This window comes from Solanum stenotomum, chromosome 4 (genome assembly GCF_019186545.1).
Source record: "Solanum stenotomum isolate F172 chromosome 4, ASM1918654v1, whole genome shotgun sequence".
NCBI lineage: Eukaryota > Viridiplantae > Streptophyta > Magnoliopsida > Solanales > Solanaceae > Solanum > Solanum stenotomum.
Window position 1 is genome coordinate 1982161 of NC_064285.1, and position 21886 is coordinate 2004046.

The following is a 21886-nucleotide window of genomic DNA, read 5'->3' on the forward strand; positions in this document are numbered from 1 at the left end:
AGAACTCATAAACAAGAACCTACTTGAATTTCAGTTACTAGTATCAACTAACACCAAATTCAGTTACTTGAATTTCCCAAAAAGTTCTAGAAAGTTCCTATAAAGTTCTAGAAACAAGGAGCCTATAAATTTGATATTTGCAATTCGTTACTTCTTTTTCACAGTAATTCTACTAACTACACATATCGCCGGTAATTTTGATTCCGGTGATAATTCGCCGTCGCCGATCGGAATATGGGGATGCCGAGTGCTTGCGCCGTCTGCGGCAATGTCACCTCTAAACGATGCTCCCGCTGCAAGATGGTTAATTACTGGTATGCACACTTTTCGAATTCGCGATTATACAAAGATACTGAAGTTTTAGTTTGTAGTTTGTGTAATCGATTTTGATTGAAGTGAAAGTTACACACGTTTCTAAGTAGACTTGATGATTGTTTTTCTAGGGTTAATTTGAACTGTAAATGTAGAGAAATGCCACAAGATTTAGGTATAACTGAACTAGAAATTGTGTTACAATTACTCTGTTAGTTGTCTTGTTCTATCTACTTGTTGAAGGTGGTGGTGGATGGGGTGGGGGGTGAGGTGGGGTAAATTTGGTAGATTTGTTTAATTCCGCGAAGGATGGAGTAATAGTTTGATGAAGCATTTGATAGGGAAATTTGGTAAATTGTTTAATTCTGTGAAGGATAGACCGATAATTTGATTTACTACTTGCTATTCTTAGTGATAGAGTAGCAAATAGTTTTTGTTCATTCCATTTAGCAAGATTTATATATGTTAGGATCTTGTAAATCTTCCCTGATCATCCGGTGGCTGAGGCTCTTATCCTTTTGAGGATGAAATGTTGCTGTTCTTGTCATCATTCCTCTATTTTGGGTTTCTTCTGATAATGTTTTCATCTGTTGTAGTTTACAGCCTCTACAAAGGGAATAGATTTGGTGGGGGGAGAGGAGAATCTTAAAAACATCTATATTGAATAATAATAATAACCTTATTTTTTTAACTATATTCTGCTGCCTACCAATCTTATACTTCTGGTAATTATAAGCGTTAAATTGTAGTGATATTTTTTCTCTGAGTTGGATCACTATATCCATCTTTACATATGAATGTTATGTATGTAACTGATGTGGCCAAGCATTCTATCCATGCCGCTCAATTGTAGGGGATTACTTGTGTAATGAGTGGGAGGGGTATTTGAAGTTTAGAGAGGTAGAATATATGATAATGAGAATAGACGGAGTAAGCTTGTTCTGGGTGAGGAAGGATTCAAAACCCCAATACTGTGGTTCGTAGCCACATGTTCTAATGATTTCATGTGATGCCTTTCTTTACATTTAATATCCACTTTGCAAGGTGTCAAACAGAAAAAATTAAGTCCAAATTGATAGAGTGCTCTTTAAATTACCCAATCAGTGGAGTGTGATGAGAGGCATCTCTAGCCTATAATTGGGCGGAAGATTACCAATTTTATGAACCCCGTCCTCTCTCTCTATGTATATATATGTGTGTGTGTGTCTGAATGTGTGTTTGTGTGTACACGAAAGTGCCTCACTTGAAGCTTGGGCACAGTATACTGCACCTTGCATTAAAGTTTGAGCTCAAGTGTTGATTTGACAACATCGTCAAAGAGGACCGAAATTCAACTTAAAGTACTTAACTAAAGAGAAACTCTCCATATTAAGTAGATGTATAAACTTGCTTTTGTATGTCTATCCTTGTCAAATCATGTTGGGAATCATTAAGATCTTATATTCCAGATTTTTTTTAGTGCTGAATAAACTATTTTGAGCTTCTTTTTGTTTGGTATGTCTGCTTCTCTATGTCAGACGAGCTGAGTTGCAACTTCACTGATATAGTTGTTGATATACATACATCCCTACTTTTGTACTGACCTGCACTGTACAAAAGTTGGCTGGCTTTTTCAGTAATAGAACTTCTAATCACCTTCTATGAAAAAAAAGAAGTTATCGTTGATACGCGTACTCTCTCTCACAACAAGCATTCTTGCCAATTACTTCACTTTACTTACAGGGTCTTGATTTATTGTTCTCTTTCATCTTTGCTTCCACTTTTGCTGTTGCCTAGTTCTTCTGGTTTTCATTTCTTTCCTTGGAGTAACGATAATCTTTTTGCTTCTCTTTATATAAATCTGACTTCGAGTGTAGGATAGTGGCTAATTGTTTTATTTCTCTCTCTCTGTCTGTGTGCCTATTTATCTATCTAGTTCTGATGCTTGCCAAAGATCCGATTGGAACTCGGGGCACAAGTATGGATGTAGGGATTTTCAACCATCTGTTAAAGGTAATTCTGAGCAATCACAACCGACTTTGCAAAGGAGGTACATGTTTGGGACTTCATTTGTTCCTTTTAGTGGAAAAAATAATATACAGGTACATGTTTCCTCCTTAATTAGCTTTCTATGAACACAAATAACATGTATTTTAAAGACCTGACCGGAGTTGGGATTTAACCTATTTCAGGAACTTTTTCCATATGAAGAATTCTTGAATTACTTTTACTGGGGTGGTTCAGGCTATCCTCCTCGTAGACTCATAAATTGTGGTAACAGGTATCTCTAGTATAGACTCTTAACGACCAAGAATTATCTACCTTTCAGTCTATTCTTTGAGTTCTCTTAATGTCGTTCTTTGGTTCTTATGCAGCTGTTTTGCTAATGTGGTTCTGCAATGTCTAACACAGACTAGACCACTTGTCGCCTACTTGTTGGAGAAAGGCCATAAAGGAGAATGTAGAGCATCAAATCAAATTATTATGATGAACTAACCCTTTATTTTAAATTATTGGAAATAATTCTTATATCATGTATTCTCTCTTTCCACCCAGGTAGATCGAATGGTTGGTGCTTCCTCTGCGAATTTCAACTCCATGTTGAACAATGTACTTGGTGTCAGAATCCCTTGTCACCAATTGACATACTATCAGGGTTGCCTAACATTGGTGGTAATCTTTCTTGTGGAAATCAGGAGGATGCCCATGAGTTTATGAGGTATGTTGTTGTCTGAGCTGAGTTGATGCGTATATTTGGTATAATGCACAACATGGAAACCTAATTTATGAAGATCAATTATGTAATTACTTGTGTTGTATGTCAGTAAACATGTTGAATCATAATAAAGTTGCCTACTTGGTAGGTTTGCTATTGACACAATGCAATCGGGGTTACTTGCTGAATTTGATGGAGATAAGGCTGTACCTCTTAGCGCTCAGGAAACAACTATTATTCAGCATATATTTGGTGGTCGCCTTCAATCTCAGGTAATCTTTAATTCATGAGAGAAAAGAGTTATTCAATGTGATTGTGCAATGTGAAACAGATTGAAAAAAATTACTATCATGATATTTGTTGTATTGGCCAAACAAATTTCTGTTTGTTGGTTTGTACAGAAGATTCATACCTGATCCTTGAGTTGGTTTGGGATTGAGGCATAGTTGATTGATGATTATGTGCTTTAAAAAAAAAATACATATAAGCTGCACAGTGTTTACACTTCTGTATAGTGTCAATCTCCCTTCCATCTTTTCTCGCATAATGTGCTATTGTTACTTTTTAGGTTGTATGTACAGAATGTGGTAATCACTCGAATCAGTTTGAGAATATGATGGATCTGACTGTAGAGATTGAGGGGAAAGCTGAGTCTTTGGAGGAATGCTTAGGTCAATTCACTGCCGAAGAGTGTATGGATGGTGAAGATATGTATAAATGTGATAGGTAGCTTCTTCTCTTCAATGCTGACTTTCTTCTTCAAAGGATCACCTGTGACCTTAGTCTATACTTTTAAATACCAGTTGGTTATTCCTTCAAGTGAAGACATGCCAGTGTATATTCTACCAATGCAATGCTGATCATTGCTTTTATTCTCACTTTTATGTAAATCCATTTTAATTACACGACTGGCTAAGTGGCTAGGACATAAAATGCAGGTTCACTCTGTCACACCTGATTTGACCTAATTTCTAGTGCAAAATCTGAACTTTTTTGATGCCAGAACTTCCTCAATTTATTTTCTTTTTTTTTCGGGAAATATTTTCAAAGTTTCTTGTTGGTAGTACTTCTTCAAGCATCACCGACATTCTTTTTGGGAGAGCAGGTGTGACTTACCTATAATATCTGGGTGATGTCCACTCTTACATCAAAAAGTTGCTCTTGATGTTTGTTCCAACTGTCTACTGCTCAGTTATTGATTGTTTGAAATTATATTTGCTCTGATATGATATTTTAAAGGTTCATTCACTTGTTTTTTCGTTGCATCTTCACTTGGTTTCCTTTTTGTTATACCTAACAGTAATGAATGACATGTTCTTGCAGGGCATCTTCATTAAAAGTTGCTCTTTGATGTTTGTTCCAACTGTCTACTGCTCAGTTATTGATTGTTTGAAATTATATTTGCTCTGATATGATATTTTAAAGGTTCCTTCACTTGTTTATTCGTTGCAGCTTCACTTGGTTTCCTTTCTGTTATACCTAACAGCCTAACACTAATGAATGACATGTTCTTGCAGATGTAATGATTATGTCAAGGCATGGAAGCGCCTAACGATCCTGGAGGCACCAAATATTCTGACAATCGCTTTGAAAAGGTTTCAGGTTGATCTCATTTCCTTTTCATCTATATTACCTCTTTGGCCTATGAACTAAGTTTTATTGATAACTAGCCATTAAAAGATTGAAAAAAAAGACCACCTTCTGTATCACTTTTTTCCGCATAGATGAAGTTCTGTGCCATTAATGTGACAAAACAAAGGGATATTTTAATCATTTATGAGGATTTGTAGCACCAAGCCTAAGGAAAGCAGAACATCATAGAGGATTGAAGGAAAAATACATGTCCAATTTTCATAAGAATATGTCCAATTTTCATCTCCCCTGTGTGTCAGTCCAGAATCAATTTCTCTCTTTCTGTGAAATGGATTTTTATTTGCCAAATTGAAAGGCGCAGATGCAGCAGCAAGTAGGTTGCTGGTTATTAATGAAAGCTAAACCTGGAAATGGGTAATACATAAAAGCACCTCAAAGGAGTTGGGTACTAGAAATGGGAAGTACTCACTCCCAGGGAAATACTGAGTAGTAAGAAAGAACTATTGGAAAAAGTTTGTAGTACAAAAAGCCATTGCATTCCTGATCAAAAAAAGTTGCAGATCAAAAGCTAAGAGTACTTGACCCCCTAAACCCGTAGATTTTCTCTCAACCTGTCATGGCTAGAGAGTTGCAACCAAAACTACCAACTGTAAAATTAAAAGAGACTTTGATTTGTTTGTTTCATAAATAAACCAGCGAGACCAATTGGCAGGGTTGAAGTCCGGAAACGAGAAGTGAGGATAGTTGTTTGATATGGAAGGGACTAAAATGCTCCCTGTTTCTCCATTTAAGAGGCACATGAATCACATAAAGAATGGGCAACTTCTGACAGAAGTGTTTTGGTTTGTCTTTATAGTATGCACCAAATAATAGTTTGAAGGTTGAAGTGCTTACCTAATGCATCTCTCACTATTGACTTAACTATTCCAGGATGCAGCATTTTTAATGTTCCTCTACAATGATAGGCTCAAAGTTTCATCCTTAACTCTCTATGATACTATCTAGGTATATTAGGCTTAATTTGGCTTGGGGTTTTATATTTAGAATGTTTAACTTTCAGTTTGCTTAATCATAGCTTTGGGAATTGACATCGCAGATCTTTGTTGTTGAACACAGTCTGATCCTTCCTCTTACATCGTAGGTGAAAAGTGACTATTAATATGTTTTTTTCAAGCTCTTCATCATATTTAATGACATTCAAGTGTGTGTGATGTAAATTCCATATTTCAGTTATGAATCATATTGCTAGAATGACTTTTCAACAAGTCATAACAGCTAGAATCTCTTCTGCTGAGGATTACGATGGAACTTTGCACTATAGCTGCTTTAACACTAAAATAGTACATAAAAACATAGACATTGCATAGAAAAGAACCCAGCTGAAGCTATTTATGATTTTACAGATGTACTGAAGTTAGGTCTGCAGTGTGCTGGTTGCTCAAGTCCATGTTAAGCCTTTCTTGCTTTCTTGGAAAAGTGTCTTTCTCTCAGTTGCCCTGTCCCATCTTGTTCTGTCTAGATTTTTTTTCTTCTTGTTGTTAAACAGCAAACCTTGTATGAGTGAATGTTTTAGATTTCTGATAGCATAATCTAATTGGGCCTAAAATCTTTTTGCAGAGCGGGGATCCTGTCAAACTAAATAAGAGGGTGACTTTTCCTGAAAGTTTAGATCTAAATCCTAACATGAGTGAAACAGGAGATGGCAATGACCATTTCAATCTGTATGCAGTGATTGTTCATGAGGATATGTCAAATGCATTACATTGTGGCCATTATATCTGCTACATCAAGGATTTGAGAGAGAATTGGTATAGAGCCGACGACACTGAGGTAGGAGGCATCTGTTTCCTGGCTTCATCTCCTCTTTTTTACTTTGTGTGTTCACCCACAAGATTCAATAGCGGTGTTCTCTTCATATCTGGAGGATGTATACTATTTGTCAAAAAATGAAGCTTCAGAGGCAACCTTCTGATCCTTTTGGTCTTGTATGATTTAATAGATGGGTCTAAACTGCAACAAAAACAAAAAATCCTGTTTTGGTAAGACACGGCATGTGACATTTGGCTCTATGCAATTGGCGACATGCATGTAACTGACAAACTTGCCCGGGTATATGTCAAAACAGAAATATAATGAATAGATCTCAACCTCACCCTGTGTTCCTTCATACATGTTTGGGGTGCGTGGTATGTTTGTGTGTCCTTTCCAACAATATAGACATCATCTTTGAGACTCTTTGTTACTTGATAGCCTATGTCTCATTTTTGCAATAATGTTGAAGGTAGCATCTTGCTTACATAAGTGCTTGTGGTAAAGTAGTAAAGTTCTTTCTGTCAAAATCATTAATAAGTATGTATTCATGCTTGACTAGCCTTAAACGTTCATGAGCTTCCTGTGACAAGAAATTCATGATTCCATACATATCGAGCATTTGTCACCTTCTTTGTCCTCGCATTTTCTAATTTTCATGTCTTAATTCACAATTTATTTCAGGTTATTGATGTAAAAATTGATGAGGTTCTTGCACAGGAAGCATACATGCTCTTATATAGCAGGTATCTTCATTCAGCCATGGTCTAATTGATCTCTGAAAGCTCACTACTCCTCTGCAAATAAAACTTAAACCCTTTTACTTTAAAAAGTCAAATGAATTTTTCTTTAACCATGATTTTCTCAAGTAAATCTATAGCATTTTTGAATTTGAGAGTTCAATTTTATAGTACTTCTTATTAATTTTTTATTATTATTCTTAAGGAGGATTACACATTCCTCCTCTGAGGTTTCAACTTGATACATATACCTCTCTTCTGGTCTCAAACATGGACTTTCCCTTTTACATATTTTATGTAACAGAACTATCTGTAATCTGCGAATGGACAACTTGTTTTACGAGCTAGCTTCATTTTTTCCTCTATATTGTGTAACAAAACAGGCTCATTTTATGCATGTCTTCCTATGCTACTCTTTTAAAGTTATTTTCATATGTAAAAAGTGATGACAAAAATACAGATGATTTTCTTGTACAAATTAATCTTAGATAAAGTGATGTCTTTATTTTTTGTTTTTAATTTTTGCAATATTTGAGTTTGTCTTTCCCTTTTTAGTTTTATTTTCAGTTTTAATTTTATATATCATTTTCATGTATGGAAGTTTGAAAAAGTTGGATAGAGGATGGGAGGAATGGATCGTGGCATCTAATAATCTTGCTGCCTTTGCTTTCTACAGGCATTTAGCCAGGCCAACATCCTTATATCCTCTTGAATCATTAAATAAACAGGACAAAGCGGAAGGCAAGCAGCATTCCACAGTTGCACCTCTTGAGTGCCATAAGACAACTGTGTCTCCTGCTATATGTTCTAATCCTGTTTCATTGCCAACTGATAAGAGATCAGTGATTGTCAGGGAAAAAGAGGAGTTGCCCTCAGTTACTAACTTTGAGGGTGGTAGGGAGGATCAAGATATGGTAGATTCTGGGGAAAGTCGTAAAGTCTTGCAGGAACTTCAGGATGTTAGAGAATCCAGTGCAGATGGAGAAACTTATCTAAGAATGTTATCAGCTACTTATTCCTTCATTGATAGTTGTGCTGAAACTGTAATACAGAAAGCTGAAGGGAGATTCCCCGTTTCTGACAATGAGGAAAAAACCGAGATGTGGAGAAGAACTTTTTATGAGTCTCTGTTTGGAAGTTCTAGTGAGGAGGAGGATTCTGTAGTTACAGATGTTGAATTTGTTGTTTCTAACATTGAGGAAAACACCGAGACATGTGAAGGAACTGCACATGACTCTGTGTTTGAAAGTCCTCGTGAGGATTCTGTAGCCACAATTGGTGAAATGCCGTATGATTCTTCTTCCGATGCCTCTGACTCAAGCTCACCTTAAACAAATGCATGCCCGCAGTCTGGCTTATCTTGCGAAAGTCCACAATCTGTGAATGAACATACTTGTAGTCACTTGACAAGACTTTATTCTCTGATCTGGGAAAGTGAGTAGCCTCTTCTGATTGTAGTTTACGATAGTATTGGAGATTCAGAGTTGTATAGATGAATAGTTCTGATGATTTACAATAGTGTTGGGAAATAAAGTTGTATAGAGAGAAATAACCAAGAATCATAGTTAGATTTGGAAGTCAAATTCATCTTGTAGACATGAATTGTATATTTCTTTTACATGAATGAGAGGTTGCTATGTTTCATTTTGTGTGTATTATAGACATAGCTGGCACACTGCACATTAGGTAAAAAAATAAAAGAATGAAGTGTTATCTTTAATGAGAAGTTTTTATAATCATACAAACGTTAAACGGTTTAAGTATTTTTGAGACTAAAGTTTTTGAAAGTCTTATAACCACACAAATGATATGGAAGGTACGACTACAAATTTCAAATCTTCATTATTTTAAAATTGGGAATTAGGCGATTTTAAGAAACTTTCGTGTGTGTTAGCTCATGAATATTTAGTTAAATGGTTTTGGATGATTTCTTTTTTGAAAAAGTTTTACGAGTCCCTCTGTAAGGAGTTAGGTGAGTAGTATGTATAGCTTCACCATGATCTGCAGCATTTTAAAACATTTAGGAGCCATTTTATGGGAAGTAAACAATTTTTTCAAATTTTCATGTGTGTTATAGCCTATGAATCTGGCACCTTGAAGTACCCAAATTTTATTTCTAAAAAAAACTTTATGAGGACCTCTATAATAAGTTGGGGAAGCATTACGTACCGTCCAACCATTTTTTCAGGCATATTTTTGCATTTAAAAGTCAACTTTTAGGAATTAGACGACTTTCTTGGTTTTTCGTGTGTATTAGCCCATGTATCTATCGCCTCAAAGCACCCAATTTTTTTTTTGAAAAAAACTTTATGAGGATCTCTGTAATGAGTTAGGGAAACATTACGTATAGTCTTGCCATTTTTTTCAAGCATATTTTCGCATTTACAAGTCAATTTTTACGAATTATGTGACTTTCTTATTTTTTCGTGTATATTAGCCCATGGATCTGGCGCCTCAAAGCACCCAAAAAAAATTTCTCAAAAAACTTTATGAGGACCTCTGTAATGAGTTGGGAAAGTATTACATATAGTCCCACTATTTTTAATGTTTATTTCCGCATTTACAATCTCCTTTTTAGGAATTACACAAATCCTCAAATTTTTTGTGCGTGTATTAGCCCATGGATCTAGCGCCTCGGAACACCCAATAATTTTTGTGAAAAAAACTTTATGAGGACCTCTGTAATGAGTTGGGGAACCACCACGTATACTTACACCATTTTATTAATGCATATTTTCGCATTTACAAGCCATTTTAAAAAAATTACTCAAATTCCTCGATTTTTCGTGTGTATTAGCCCATAGATCTGGTGTCTTGGAGCACCAAAAATTATTTTCTGAATAAACTTTATGAGGATCTTCGTAATGAGTTAGGGAACCACAATATATACTTACACCATTTTTAACACCCATTTATGCATTTATAGACCCTTTTTTAGGAATTTCGCAAATTCTTTGATTTTTCGTGTGTATTAGCTCATGGATCAAACGCCTCGGAGCACCCTTATTTTTTCTTGAAAAAACTTTATGAGGACATCCGTAATGAGTTGGGGAACCACTACATATACTCACCTCTCCTTTTTTAACGCCTATTTTCACACTCACAAGCCTTTTTTTAGGAATTACACAAATTTCTTGATTTTTCATGTAGATTAATTAGCCCATGGATCTAGTGTCTAGGAGCACCCAAAATTATTTGCTGAAATAAACTTTATTAGATCCTCTGTACTGAGTTAGAGAACCACCACGTATACTTACACCATTTTAACGTCTATTTATGCATTTACAAGCCCTTTTTAGAAATTACACAAATTCCTTGATTTTTCGTGTGTATTAACCCATGGATCTGGAGCCTCGGAGCACCCAAATTTTTTTCTGAAAAAACTTTATGAGAACCTCTATAATGAGTTTGGAAACCACCGCGTATACTAGCATCATTTTTAACGCCTATTTCCGCATTTATCGGCTCTTTTTTAGGAATTAAGCAAATTCTCTATTTTTTATGTGTATTAACCCATGGATCTTGCGCTTCGAAGAACCAAATATTTTTTTCTTAAAATTTTTTATGAGGACATCAGTAATGAGTTGAGGAACCACCACGTATACTCACACCTTTTTTAACAGCTATTTTCGCATTTACAAGCCCATTTTTAGAATTACGCAAATTCCTCAATTTTTCGTATGTATTAGCCCATGGATGTGGCGACTCAGAGTACCCAATTTTTTTCCTTGAAAACATTTATGAGGACCTCTGTAATAAGTTGAGGAACCACCACATGTGCTTAAATAATTTTTAATGTCTATTTCCGCATGTACATGACCTTTTTTAGGAATTACGCAAATTTCTCAATTTTTGTGTGTATTAGCCCATTGATCTGGCGCTTCGGAGCACCCAATTTTTTTTTCCTGAAAAAACTTTATGAAGACTTCCGTAATGAATTGGGTAACCACCACGGATACTCACACCATTTTTAACGCTTATTTTCGCATTTATAGACCTTTTTTTAGGAATGACGTGAATTCCTTAATTTTTATGTGTGTATTAGCCCATGGATCAGGCGCCTCAAAGAACCCAAAATTTTATCTGAAAAACTTTGAGTACCTCTATAATTAGTTGGGGAACCATCACGTATACACACATAATTTATTTATCGTTTATTTCCGTTTATAGGCCTTTTTAGGAATTACACAAATTCCTCAATTTTTCATGTGCCCATAGATTAGGCGCCTAGGAGCACTCAAATTTTTTTCCTGAAAAATCTTTATGAGTACCTGCGTAATGAGTTAGTGAACCACCACATATACTTACACCAATTTTTAACGCATATTTTTGCATTTACAGGCCTTTTTTTAGGTTTTACGTAAATTTCTCGATCTTGTCGTGTGTATTAGCGCATGGATTTGGCTCCTTAGAACACCCAAATTTCTATGTGAAGAAACTTTATGAGAACTTTTGTAATGAGTTAGAGAACCACCACGTACATTCACACCATTTTTAACGTTTATTTTCGCATTTACAAGCCTTTTTTAGAAATTACGTAAATTCTTTGATTTTTTTGTATGTATTAGCCCATGGATTAGGCGCCTCGGAGCACACAAAATTAATTCTGAAAAAACTTTATGAAAATCTCCGTAATTAGTTGGGGAACCACCACGTATACTCACACCTTTCTAATGCCTATTTTCACATTTACATGCCCTTTTTTAGGAATTATGCAAAAAAATTTGATTTTTCGTGTGTATTAGCCCATTGTTCTGGCACCTCGGAGCACCCAAATATATTTTCTAAAAAGACTTTATGAGGACCTCCGTAATGAGTTGCGAAACCAGCATATATACTCACACAATTTTTAACATCTATTTCCGCATTTGCGGGCTTACTTTTGGAATTACGTGAATTCCTCAATTTTTGATATGTATTAGCTCATGAATCTGGCACCTCGTAGCACCCAATTTTTTTTTTAGAAAAAAACTATATGAAAATCTTTTTAATGAGTTGGGTAAGTGTTACGCATAGTCCCACCTTTTTTTAGGCATATTGTTGCATTTACAAGCTAATTTTTAGGAATTATGGGACTTTCATGATCTTTTGTGTGTATTAGTTTACGGATCAGGCGTCTCGAAGAACCCAATTTTTTTTGAAAAATCTTCATATGAACCTCTCTAATGAGTTGGGGAAGCATTACGTATAGTCCTATTATTTTTTCAGGCATATTTTTGCATTTACAAATCAACTTTTAGAAATTAGGTGACTTTCTTGTTTTTTCATGTGTATTAGCCCATTAATATGGCGGCTAAGAGCACTCAACAATTTTTTTTGCAAAAAGCTTTATGTGAATCTCCGTAATGAGTTGGAGAATCGTTATGTACAATCCTACCATTTTTTAAGCATATTTTCACATTTAAATCAAACTTTTAGAAATTACGCGACTTTTTTATTTTTCGTATATATTAGTCCATGGATCAGGCGCATCAGAGCACCCAAATTTTATTTTTGAAAAATCTTCATAAGGACCTCTTTAATGAGTGGAGGAAGTGTTACGTACAATCTCACCATTTCTTTCTGGCATGTTTTTGCAATTACAAGCCAACTTTTAGAAATTACGTGATATTCATTTTTTTCATGTATATTAGCCTAGGGATTTCGCCTCAGAGCATCCAAACCTTTTTTCTTAAAAAATTTTATGAGCACGTCTGTATTGAGTTGGGAACACTCACGTATATTCACATCATTTTTTTAACACCTAGTTACATATTTACAAGTCCATTTTTAGAAATTACGTAAATTTCTTGATTTTTTATGTGTATAAGCCCATTGATCTGGCGCCTCGGAGCACTCAATTTTTTTTTTGAAAAAACTTTAGGAGAAACTCTGTAATGAGTTGCGGAATTACCACGTATACTCACACCATTTTTAATGTCTATATCCGTATTTATAGGTCCTTTTTTAGGAGTAATGCAAAATCCTCAATTTTTCGTGTGTATAAGCCCATAGATCTGGCGCATCGGAGCACTCAAAAAAAATTTCTAAAATTTTTTATGAAGACTTCCGTAATGAGTTGGGAAATCACTACGTATACCTACACCATTTTTTTAACGTCTATTTCACCATTTATAGGTTATTTTTAGGATTTATGTAAATTTCTCGATTATTCGTGTGTATTAGCCAATAGATCTGTGGGTCCGGAGCACCCAAAATATTTTTTTCTGAAATTTTTTTATGAGGATCTCCATAATGAGTTGGTGAATCACCACGCATACTCACACCATTTTTAACGTTTATTTTCGAATTTACTGGCCCCTTTTTAATCTTTTAATGGCAACAATGGTTGATACTAGTACAGTCTTTTAGTGGCGACAATTTAATCTTTTAGTGGCGGCAAAAGTTGACATTAATACAATCTTTTGATGGCGACAATTTAATCTTTTAGTGACGACAAAAGTTGACACTAATACAGTCTTTTGGTGGCAACAATTTATCTTTTAGTGGCAACTAAAAAGTTGCCACTAATACAGTCTTTTAGTGACGACAATTTAATCTTTTAGTGGCGACAAAAGTTGACACTAATACAGTCTTTTAGTCACGACAATTTAATCTTTTAGTGGCGACTAAAGTTGACACTAATACCTACTTTTAGTGACGACAATTTAATCTTTTAGTGGCGACTAAAGTTGACACTAATACAGTCTTTTATGACGACAACTTAATCTTTAGTGGCGACTAAAGTTGACACTAATACGATCTTTTAGTGACGACAATTTAATCTTTTAGTGGCTGATAAAGTTGACACTAATACCCACTTTTAGTGGCGACTAAGTTGAGGCGAATACAGTCTTTTAGTGGCGACAAAAGTTGACACTAATACAATCTTTTAGTGGCGACTAAAGTTGCTACTAAAACAGTCTCTTACTGGCCACAAAAGTTGCACTATTACAGTCTTTTGTGGCAAAAATTTAATGTTTTAGTGGCGACAAAAGTTGCTACAAATACAATCTGATAGTTGCGACAATTTAATATTTTGGTGGTGACACAAGTTGCCACTAATACAGTCTTTTAATGGCGACAATTTAATCTTTTGGTGGTGACACTAGAGTCATTAACTCGGACTAAGTGATAGATGCACTTCTTAGAGATTAACCTTTTGGCCTTAAGGTACGAAATGAAATGACCCTTAGGCACTGTTGAACTACTCCTCTACTCTAAAACATGCTCATTAGGAAACAAGTACTTGACTACTCGAGTTATACAATCAACTGAGGCATAACAAGCATGAAGTCAGTCCATACCTGAATAACAACTAAGTCAACCATGGTGTCCTTGTGATTGACAGAGATGGTACAATCATGATAAACTCTCTCGGCTAAAATAGACTCACCAACATGTGTGGAAACACTGAAGGACTCAAGAAGTCGTTTGGGAAGAATATTGAATCTCATAGCAATATACAGAGTCACAAAAGATAGACTCGCACCTAGATCAAGTAATGCATATACATCAAAAATAAAGACTTTGATCATATTAATCTTTTGATCAGCATAAAAATTTACTTACAATTATATTATAAGTGTTTTTAGTTGTATGATTTTTTTTTATTAAGTAAATTATTGATGCATAAAATTATGTTCTAAGCAAAGAGCGGAGTTAGAATTTGAGGTTTGTGGGTTCAATTTTTATTATTATTTTGAGCTATTGAGTTCTAAATTAATAATTTATATACTTGCAATGAATTTCTTATTGCAAATTTAGAGTTTGAACTAAAATTACTAAACTCGGTTGAACTCTTAACCAACATACCGGCTTAGCCCCTAACAAGATTTGGTTAAGATAAATCTTAAAGAGAAAAAAAAAAACAGTGAAGACTTGTGTATTATAACACATTTTGTGATTTCTCAGTGTTCACTCCTACATATTTTGTAACACATAGATTGCACTTGGTTATATCTCAACCTTAAGCATTTACCATAGGATTAAAAATTCATTTCTTTTTGTTCTCTTGGCTCACCTCTTAGTTGGGCTCAACTCCAACAACGACAACAAACCCAATGTAATCCCACAAATGGGGTTAGGAAGGGTAAGATATATGCAGACATTACCCCTACATCTACAAGGTGATATTTTATGGACTAATAGTCGAAAATGATATGCATAAACTCTTTTTAAGGAATGTGTTTTATTGATATAAAAACACGATTAGCGCAAGCAAATGATTGAAACACTTCAAAGGTTGAAGGAAATGAATATGAAAACATTCACCACCACAAAGCCAGAAAAAGGCCTGGGTTTATTGGTTCATATGGCAAGAGCAATTAAGTAAAAGAAAAGAGAAAAAAAAGTACAAGAAAATAGAGAAAAAACTAAAAAGAGAACAGTAAATATGAATTGCAGGAATCCACAAGAACCAACCCCCAGATGAATTTGTACACAGGGAAACTGTTAACAGCTTTCCCACATCTGGAGTTTTTAAGGTATCTAAAGATTTTGCAACTAAGATGTCGTTTTCAATGATTCTACTGCAGCCTTACAGATAGGGCACCAGTTCTTGAGCTTAAACCACTGCTTTATGCACTCCATATGATACCCGTGTTCGCATCCCAGGTTCCCTATTTCATCTCCGATCACGTACTCCTCCTGCAAAAATGTATGATTGTCAGCAGTTAGTAACTCAATTCATTTGGACTGAGATGAGCTCAAACAGAGCGATATGGTCAATGAGGATTCATATAGTAGAGTGTCAACCAAACTAGCTTGAGGGTTCATATATAAGCTTTTGTCTCACACAGAGGATACATCATATTCGCTTGGAAATGTCGACAGCATGGTCAGAGCTGCCTAAATTACATCCTCAAAAAGTCGATGGACCAGGACATTGAAAGAACATAAGCATTCAAAAGAGTTCTAGGTTCAATGTTTCAAACACCAGTACGAAATTTTATCAAATGTCTAGGAGATCAAGGAAATATATTCTTTCTTCGGAAAAGATTCACCAGTTTTTAAGGTTCTAATAAGGTACTCAAAAAAATCTAGTAAGCATCAGAAGGACTTACAAGAGGGAAAATACTTATGTAGTCAGATGAATGTTATCTTATAGCATTCGGCTTCTCTCCATTTGAAAAGATATTTCATAGACAAAGGCAATACACAACACAATGCTATAAATATCGAAAATGAAAAAGATACCTATGAATGATGAATTAAATGATAAATATGCTTAAAATAGGACGACAACCTGACAAATGCTGCACTTGATGTCATCTCCATCCTCATCAGCTTCTAGTGTTTCTGTTTCTGAAGCCCTACCCTGATAAATGTTTCTCCTGAGGCACTTCGATAGTTCTTCCTCAGGCAGAGCGGTAGTAACAGAGCCAATCCTCTCCTCAAGTGCTAATAATTCCTATTAAAAAAATCAATTTATCAGATGATGGATATCAAGGGAAAAAAAACATTTCTCAGACGATGTAGAAAATATCATACTAGACTGATGGGAAAACTTCAATTGAAGAACTTTCAGCTAAGAAAAAACTTCAAATAAATAACCCTCAAGCGTTCTTGCAAAAGAGAACACCACTGAACATTAAGTAGTCATAAACTCTTTTGCCATCCTCCAATCGTGAATGATGGGGTTCGACAATGAGGACTACTTTTTACTCCCTCTGTCCAAATTTATGTGGCACACTTTCTTTTTTAGTCCGTCCTAAAAAGCATGTCACTATTCTATATTAAAAACAATTTAACTTTAAAATTCCACGTTTAGCTGGTCAAAGAGGATTTTAGACCACAAATTTCAAATGTCTTCATTTCTTCCTTAAACTTTGTGCCAAGTCAAAAGGTGCCACATAAATTGGGACAGATGTAGTAAACTTTTAACTTGATTTAGGATATGAATTTTCCATACTTTGAAGACAAACTATACAGTTCTAAAAACCAAAATGAGTACTATAGAACATAAATAAGATTATCAAAGTATTTGAGGAAGTCATAGTAATAAATGTCTTATAAGTTGTGAAAAAAGAAATAAAAACAGACCTCATAGGACATGTCATCGATATCTAGTCTCATGTCTCTATGCTGGTCATAGAAGTTAAGGCCACTGAGGAACAAATTGGACTCCAACGCCAGTAGTCGCTGTAGATAGAAAATAAGAGTTCATTCACAAACCGAAATAGTAAATTCACAGGAGAAGAAAAATAATCAACATTGAATACCTCATAAGATAACTCTTCATCTTGTTCGATTCTCTCAAGTGCCAGCAATACCTGCAAAGTAAAAGCAAGACCAATATACTTAAATATCAGTAAGCTTGTAGGAAGTAGATTGAATCTGAATTCCTCCAAGAATACCTGAGCAACTCCATCCATGTTATATCGCTGCAATGCTTCACGGTTCATACCGTTAATGCCGATTTCTGCTGAAGTGAATGGTACTACACCAGGTAAATCATCATCTTCATCTTCATCGTCGTCATCATCATCATCATCATCATCATAATCATTTGCAGGTAAACTATAAGTGCTATAATCACTTGATGAAGAATCCATGAAAAGTTGACTGGATGAACTAGGCATATCTAGATTTGGAGTTCCAGGCTCAGGTAAATTTTGTCTTGAGCCAGAGGACTTAGTATGCAATGAATCCTGAACAGGACCCCTTAACCTAGTACTCACATTCATTGATCTGCGGGTCCGAACTGATACAGCACGATTACCGTCACTGAAATCCGAGCTTCTACTACTCCTTGAGTCAGAGATGGAGATTCCAGTAGCGGGACGAACTGCACGTCCTTCATTTGGCGATGCCCCACTCATTTTTTTCCCTTTAGATGATGAACTGCTTTCACCTTCAGTATTTCTCCTTTTTACTGTTTCCCTTCGACTGGTACTTGATTCTGATGCTGAAGAACTATATGGGAGGACATCTGGTGTGGAATTGCACTTCAGATTTTTCAACCTGTATCCTTCCCCACTACTACTGCTCCTCATCCCAGCACTAATGGATTTAGACAATGAAGAAATAGAGGAATTCATTGGACTCTTTTGGTTGGAAGAACCAGGTCCATGACCAAATATTTTTCGAGGTCTGCTCGATGTTCCACTAGAGCAACCAACATCTGTAAATACAACTTTACTGGATCCAGTATCTCTCTTTGCTGAATCAAATTGGAATTGACGCTCTGTTGATGACTGCATCTGTTTTAAAACTTCTGGCTCTTTACGTAAGGAACTGGTATCTGATCGCTTGTTTTCAATGTGAGAAGAGTATTTTTTGTGAGATTCCTTGCCTGACCTTCTCGCAGTAGTCATTCCAGAGGATGTCACAGATGAACTCCCAACTACTTCCTTTCCGTTTGAAGAACTGAAAGTAGGCCTTAGTGATCTAGGTTTCTCCATGCCTCCAACTCTGGTACTCTTAGTATAATTGACCCGGCCACTACATCCAAGTCTAGAACAATACTGAACATTTTTATCTTTGTTTTCAATCGTGTCCCTTAAACCTCTTCTGGGGGCGACAAGCCCATTGCCAGCTCTTTTAACAGAATATTCATCCATGTCTTACACGAAGCACCATTTATATCTGCATAAACCATCATGTAGCCTTAAATTAGACATCGATGATTATGCCTTATAATAAGGAGATTATTATATATGGCTAAGCAGACATCTCTTTAGCAGCTACAACAACTCTCATGATAGTACAGGATTTCAGTAAAATACTAAAGTAATCCCAAAAATTCCAAGAACAACGATCAAGTTCAACTGTTCAAAGTACTGTTAGCAACTACTAGCAAAGAGAAACTTCATTCATACTAAGTAGACAACTGGTTTTTAGGTGATCAGCATAAAAATCATAACAGTTCCTCTCTGACTAGATGACTAGAACTCTATCTAACTCATAAATATCATCAAAAATTGCCCCCTTAGATTCTCTTTCCAAACTTGTCAATAGTACTTTCACAACAACAACAATATACCTAGTGTATTACCACAAGTGGAGTATGGGGAGGGTAGAGTGTACACAGACCTTACCCTTACCTCGTGGAGACAGAGAGGTTGTTTCCGAACGACCCTTGGCAATAGTACTATCACAACCAAAAGCCAAATTCTTTTTCCCTACATCCTTTTTCTTTTACCAAACGCAAGCATCTAATTGGTAATTCACATATCTTTAAACCGAATTCAAAGATCAACACCCCCCTTAAATTCTACCAAAATCCCATAGCTAAACTAGTGTAGATGACAAGAATCATTTGTTAAACCCCACTTCCTTATATTCATATTTGACCTAAACATACTTCGATAATGCACAAAGGGGTGTCAAACTAAAAAAGAAGTGAAAGAAATAAATGAAACCCAAGGATATAACATAAATGACAACCTAAAAGAATCATCCACAAGGGAACAATAAGAAAGAAATACAATATGAATTCAACCACTGTCACATAAAAAATTAAAACTAAAAGCTGTCAAGAGGCTTCAAACCAACAAAAGTAGATACCAAAACTTTCATCGGAGGCACATAAAGTTCATCAATCAATTAAAAAATTAAACAGAGATAAGACATAGAATCCCAATAAAACTGATCAACAAGACAACAATCAAATGGGAGAGAAAGTAAAATACACATCAAAAGAATTGATTGAAAATCCTTTTTCACATCTCTAACTACAAAACTCAATTCACGAAATCGCAGGAAACTGAACTGTAACACTATAATCAGCAATGAAACATTGAGAGAAACTACTAAAAGTTCATTTTTTTGCTTCTCTACTTCCAAAGCCAATTCAAATTATCGCAAAAAAGTGAAGTATAACAGTATCATAATCAGCAAAAAACAATCGAAAATTCATCTCCACCTCTCTAACTCCAAAACCAAATTCACGAAATCACAGGAAACTAAACTATATCACCATAATCAGCTACGAACCAAATGAGAAAAAGGACTAAAAAATCTTTTTTTGCCTATCTAACTTCAAACCCAATCCACCAAATCACCGGAAACTGAATTATATCACCATAATCATCCAAAAGAAAACCGATCAGAAATCCTGTTTTGCCTCTTTAACTTCAAAACCCAATTCACCAAAATCCCAGAAAACTGAACTACAGCACCATAATCAACCAAAAGACGATTGAAACAAAACTAAAAATTCATTTTTTGCTCCTCTACTTCCAAACCCAATTCGAGAAATCGCAGAAAACTGAACTATATCACCATAATCAGCCAAAAGACGATTGATAAAAACTACAGAAAATTCATTTTTGGCTTCAATACTTCCAAACCCAATTCGCAAACTCGCAGGAAACAGAATTATACACCACCATAATCAACCAAAAGACGATTGAATCAAAACGACTAAAAATTCATTTTTTACCCAAACCCAATTCATAAAAAGACTAAAAATTCATTCTACTTCAAACCCATTTCAGAAACATCACAAAAAGGTGAAAAAACTACAGTATCACAATCATTCAAAACGAAAAAAAAAACTTTTTTCTTTAATTAATCCACCTTTTTCTCTTCTGTTTTCGTTGTTTTCTTCTTCTTTATCCAAAGAAAAAAAATCCCTTTTTCACCCGAGAGATTATAGGATCGAAGCTGATGAAAATGGAGGAAGACTATATAGAGAAGACGAACAAATCATCAACAAACAACGCTAAAATGCCGTAATGCCAATTGAGTCTTGTAAAGAAATATCAACCGTTGGATCAAAATTGTGATTGAAAAGTTGAAAATCAACGGCTCATGATGATCTATATGTAATGTTTCAATTATAACTAAGTTTTTGACTCTTTCTTACTTGGTCCCCTGTTTAGCTAAAAAATTAGTGAAAATTACTACTTAATTAATATAAAAAAATCATCTTAATTTTGAGAATTTTGAAGTCACTCATGAAAAATGTGAGTTAATTTGAGCGGTCGAAATTTGGGTTGTGAGTTAATTTGAGTGGTCGAAATTTGGATTTGATATATGAACATATCAAAAGATGATGTGTGGTAGTCAAAATTAATCGACTTCAGCTTAGCAAGAATAACATTATAAAACACAACTTCGTTATTGCTTAGAAATTTAAAAATTTTACTAATATACAAAAGAGGAGATTTTATTTATACTTTTATTAATTACAAATCACCATATTACAAGATAATTTAATAAAACAAGGAGTTTTTATTTAAGAGAAAAGACTTTTTACAAAATAACAATAATAATATATTTAATGTAATTTTACGACTAAATTTTTTGAGAAACTAAAATATACAAAAACTTTATCATTATCTATTAGAGATTATTTTCGATACATTTTTGGGAAAAAAATATTTTTAAAAAGAAGGTCAATTTTTTTGTTTAAAAGTATTTGGTAGATGGCAGCATCGCTATCAAATATGTTGTATATTATTTTAGGAATAATAAATGATTAAATAATTAATCGAAACAATATCTTAAATGGACTTGTGTTAGGTGGGGTGAGAAGGTTACTTTTTAGAAGCCAAATATTAGTTTATAAATTTCTAAGATTAATAATACTAATTGAGAAATTTTATCTTATTATTTATTTATCTATAAATTTAGGTTAATTTTGGGAGTACACAAATTGAGTGTACACGATATACTTTTTCTATAACTATTTTTTTCTTGACTTTATGTATAGTGTTGCTAATAATTGTTATAAAGTAAAATCTTAAAATATTAAGGTGAGTCTTAAGTCCGATTTATTGATTTTGACTTTGAGGATTTTGATATTGAA

At 34.8% G+C, this 21886-nt stretch overlaps 2 protein-coding genes across 2 annotated transcripts; one reads left to right on the forward strand and one right to left on the reverse strand.

Annotated features, from left to right (window-relative positions):
- On the forward strand, window positions 1-8714 carry LOC125862217 (ubiquitin carboxyl-terminal hydrolase 18). The gene is made up of 11 exons (XM_049542243.1): window positions 1-314; window positions 2228-2393; window positions 2484-2572; window positions 2667-2752; window positions 2848-3010; window positions 3156-3279; window positions 3576-3733; window positions 4525-4609; window positions 6218-6430; window positions 7094-7155; window positions 7826-8714. The coding sequence occupies exons 1-11, from the start codon at window positions 235-237 to the stop codon at window positions 8478-8480; spliced, it is 1881 nt and encodes a 626-aa protein (XP_049398200.1). The 5' UTR covers window positions 1-234; the 3' UTR covers window positions 8481-8714.
- Window positions 8715-15367: 6653 nt separating this feature from the next.
- LOC125862214 (uncharacterized) lies at window positions 15368-20814 on the reverse strand. The gene is made up of 6 exons (XM_049542239.1): window positions 20653-20814; window positions 17487-18717; window positions 17352-17402; window positions 17173-17271; window positions 16376-16540; window positions 15368-15777 (listed from the first exon to the last, which is right to left on the reverse strand). The coding sequence occupies exons 2-6, from the start codon at window positions 18690-18692 to the stop codon at window positions 15634-15636; spliced, it is 1665 nt and encodes a 554-aa protein (XP_049398196.1). The 5' UTR covers window positions 18693-18717; window positions 20653-20814; the 3' UTR covers window positions 15368-15633.
- Between the last annotated feature and the right edge of the window lie 1072 nt (window positions 20815-21886).

Excerpts from the sequence above, each read along its gene's own strand:
- LOC125862217 (XM_049542243.1), top strand. The coding sequence starts at position 235 with ATGGGGATGCCGAGTGCTTGCGCCGTCTGCGGCAATGTCACCTCTAAA. Across the intron at positions 315-2,227 it reads TGCAAGATGGTTAATTACTG|TTCTGATGCTTGCCAAAGAT; the intron begins GTATGCACACTT and ends TTATCTATCTAG. Across the intron at positions 4,610-6,217 it reads TCGCTTTGAAAAGGTTTCAG|AGCGGGGATCCTGTCAAACT; the intron begins GTTGATCTCATT and ends ATCTTTTTGCAG.
- LOC125862214 (XM_049542239.1), bottom strand. The coding sequence starts at position 18,692 with ATGGATGAATATTCTGTTAAAAGAGCTGGCAATGGGCTTGTCGCCCCC. Across the intron at positions 17,272-17,351 it reads ATGAAGAGTTATCTTATGAG|CGACTACTGGCGTTGGAGTC; the intron begins GTATTCAATGTT and ends TTCTATCTACAG. Across the intron at positions 16,541-17,172 it reads TCGATGACATGTCCTATGAG|GAATTATTAGCACTTGAGGA; the intron begins GTCTGTTTTTAT and ends TTTTTTTAATAG.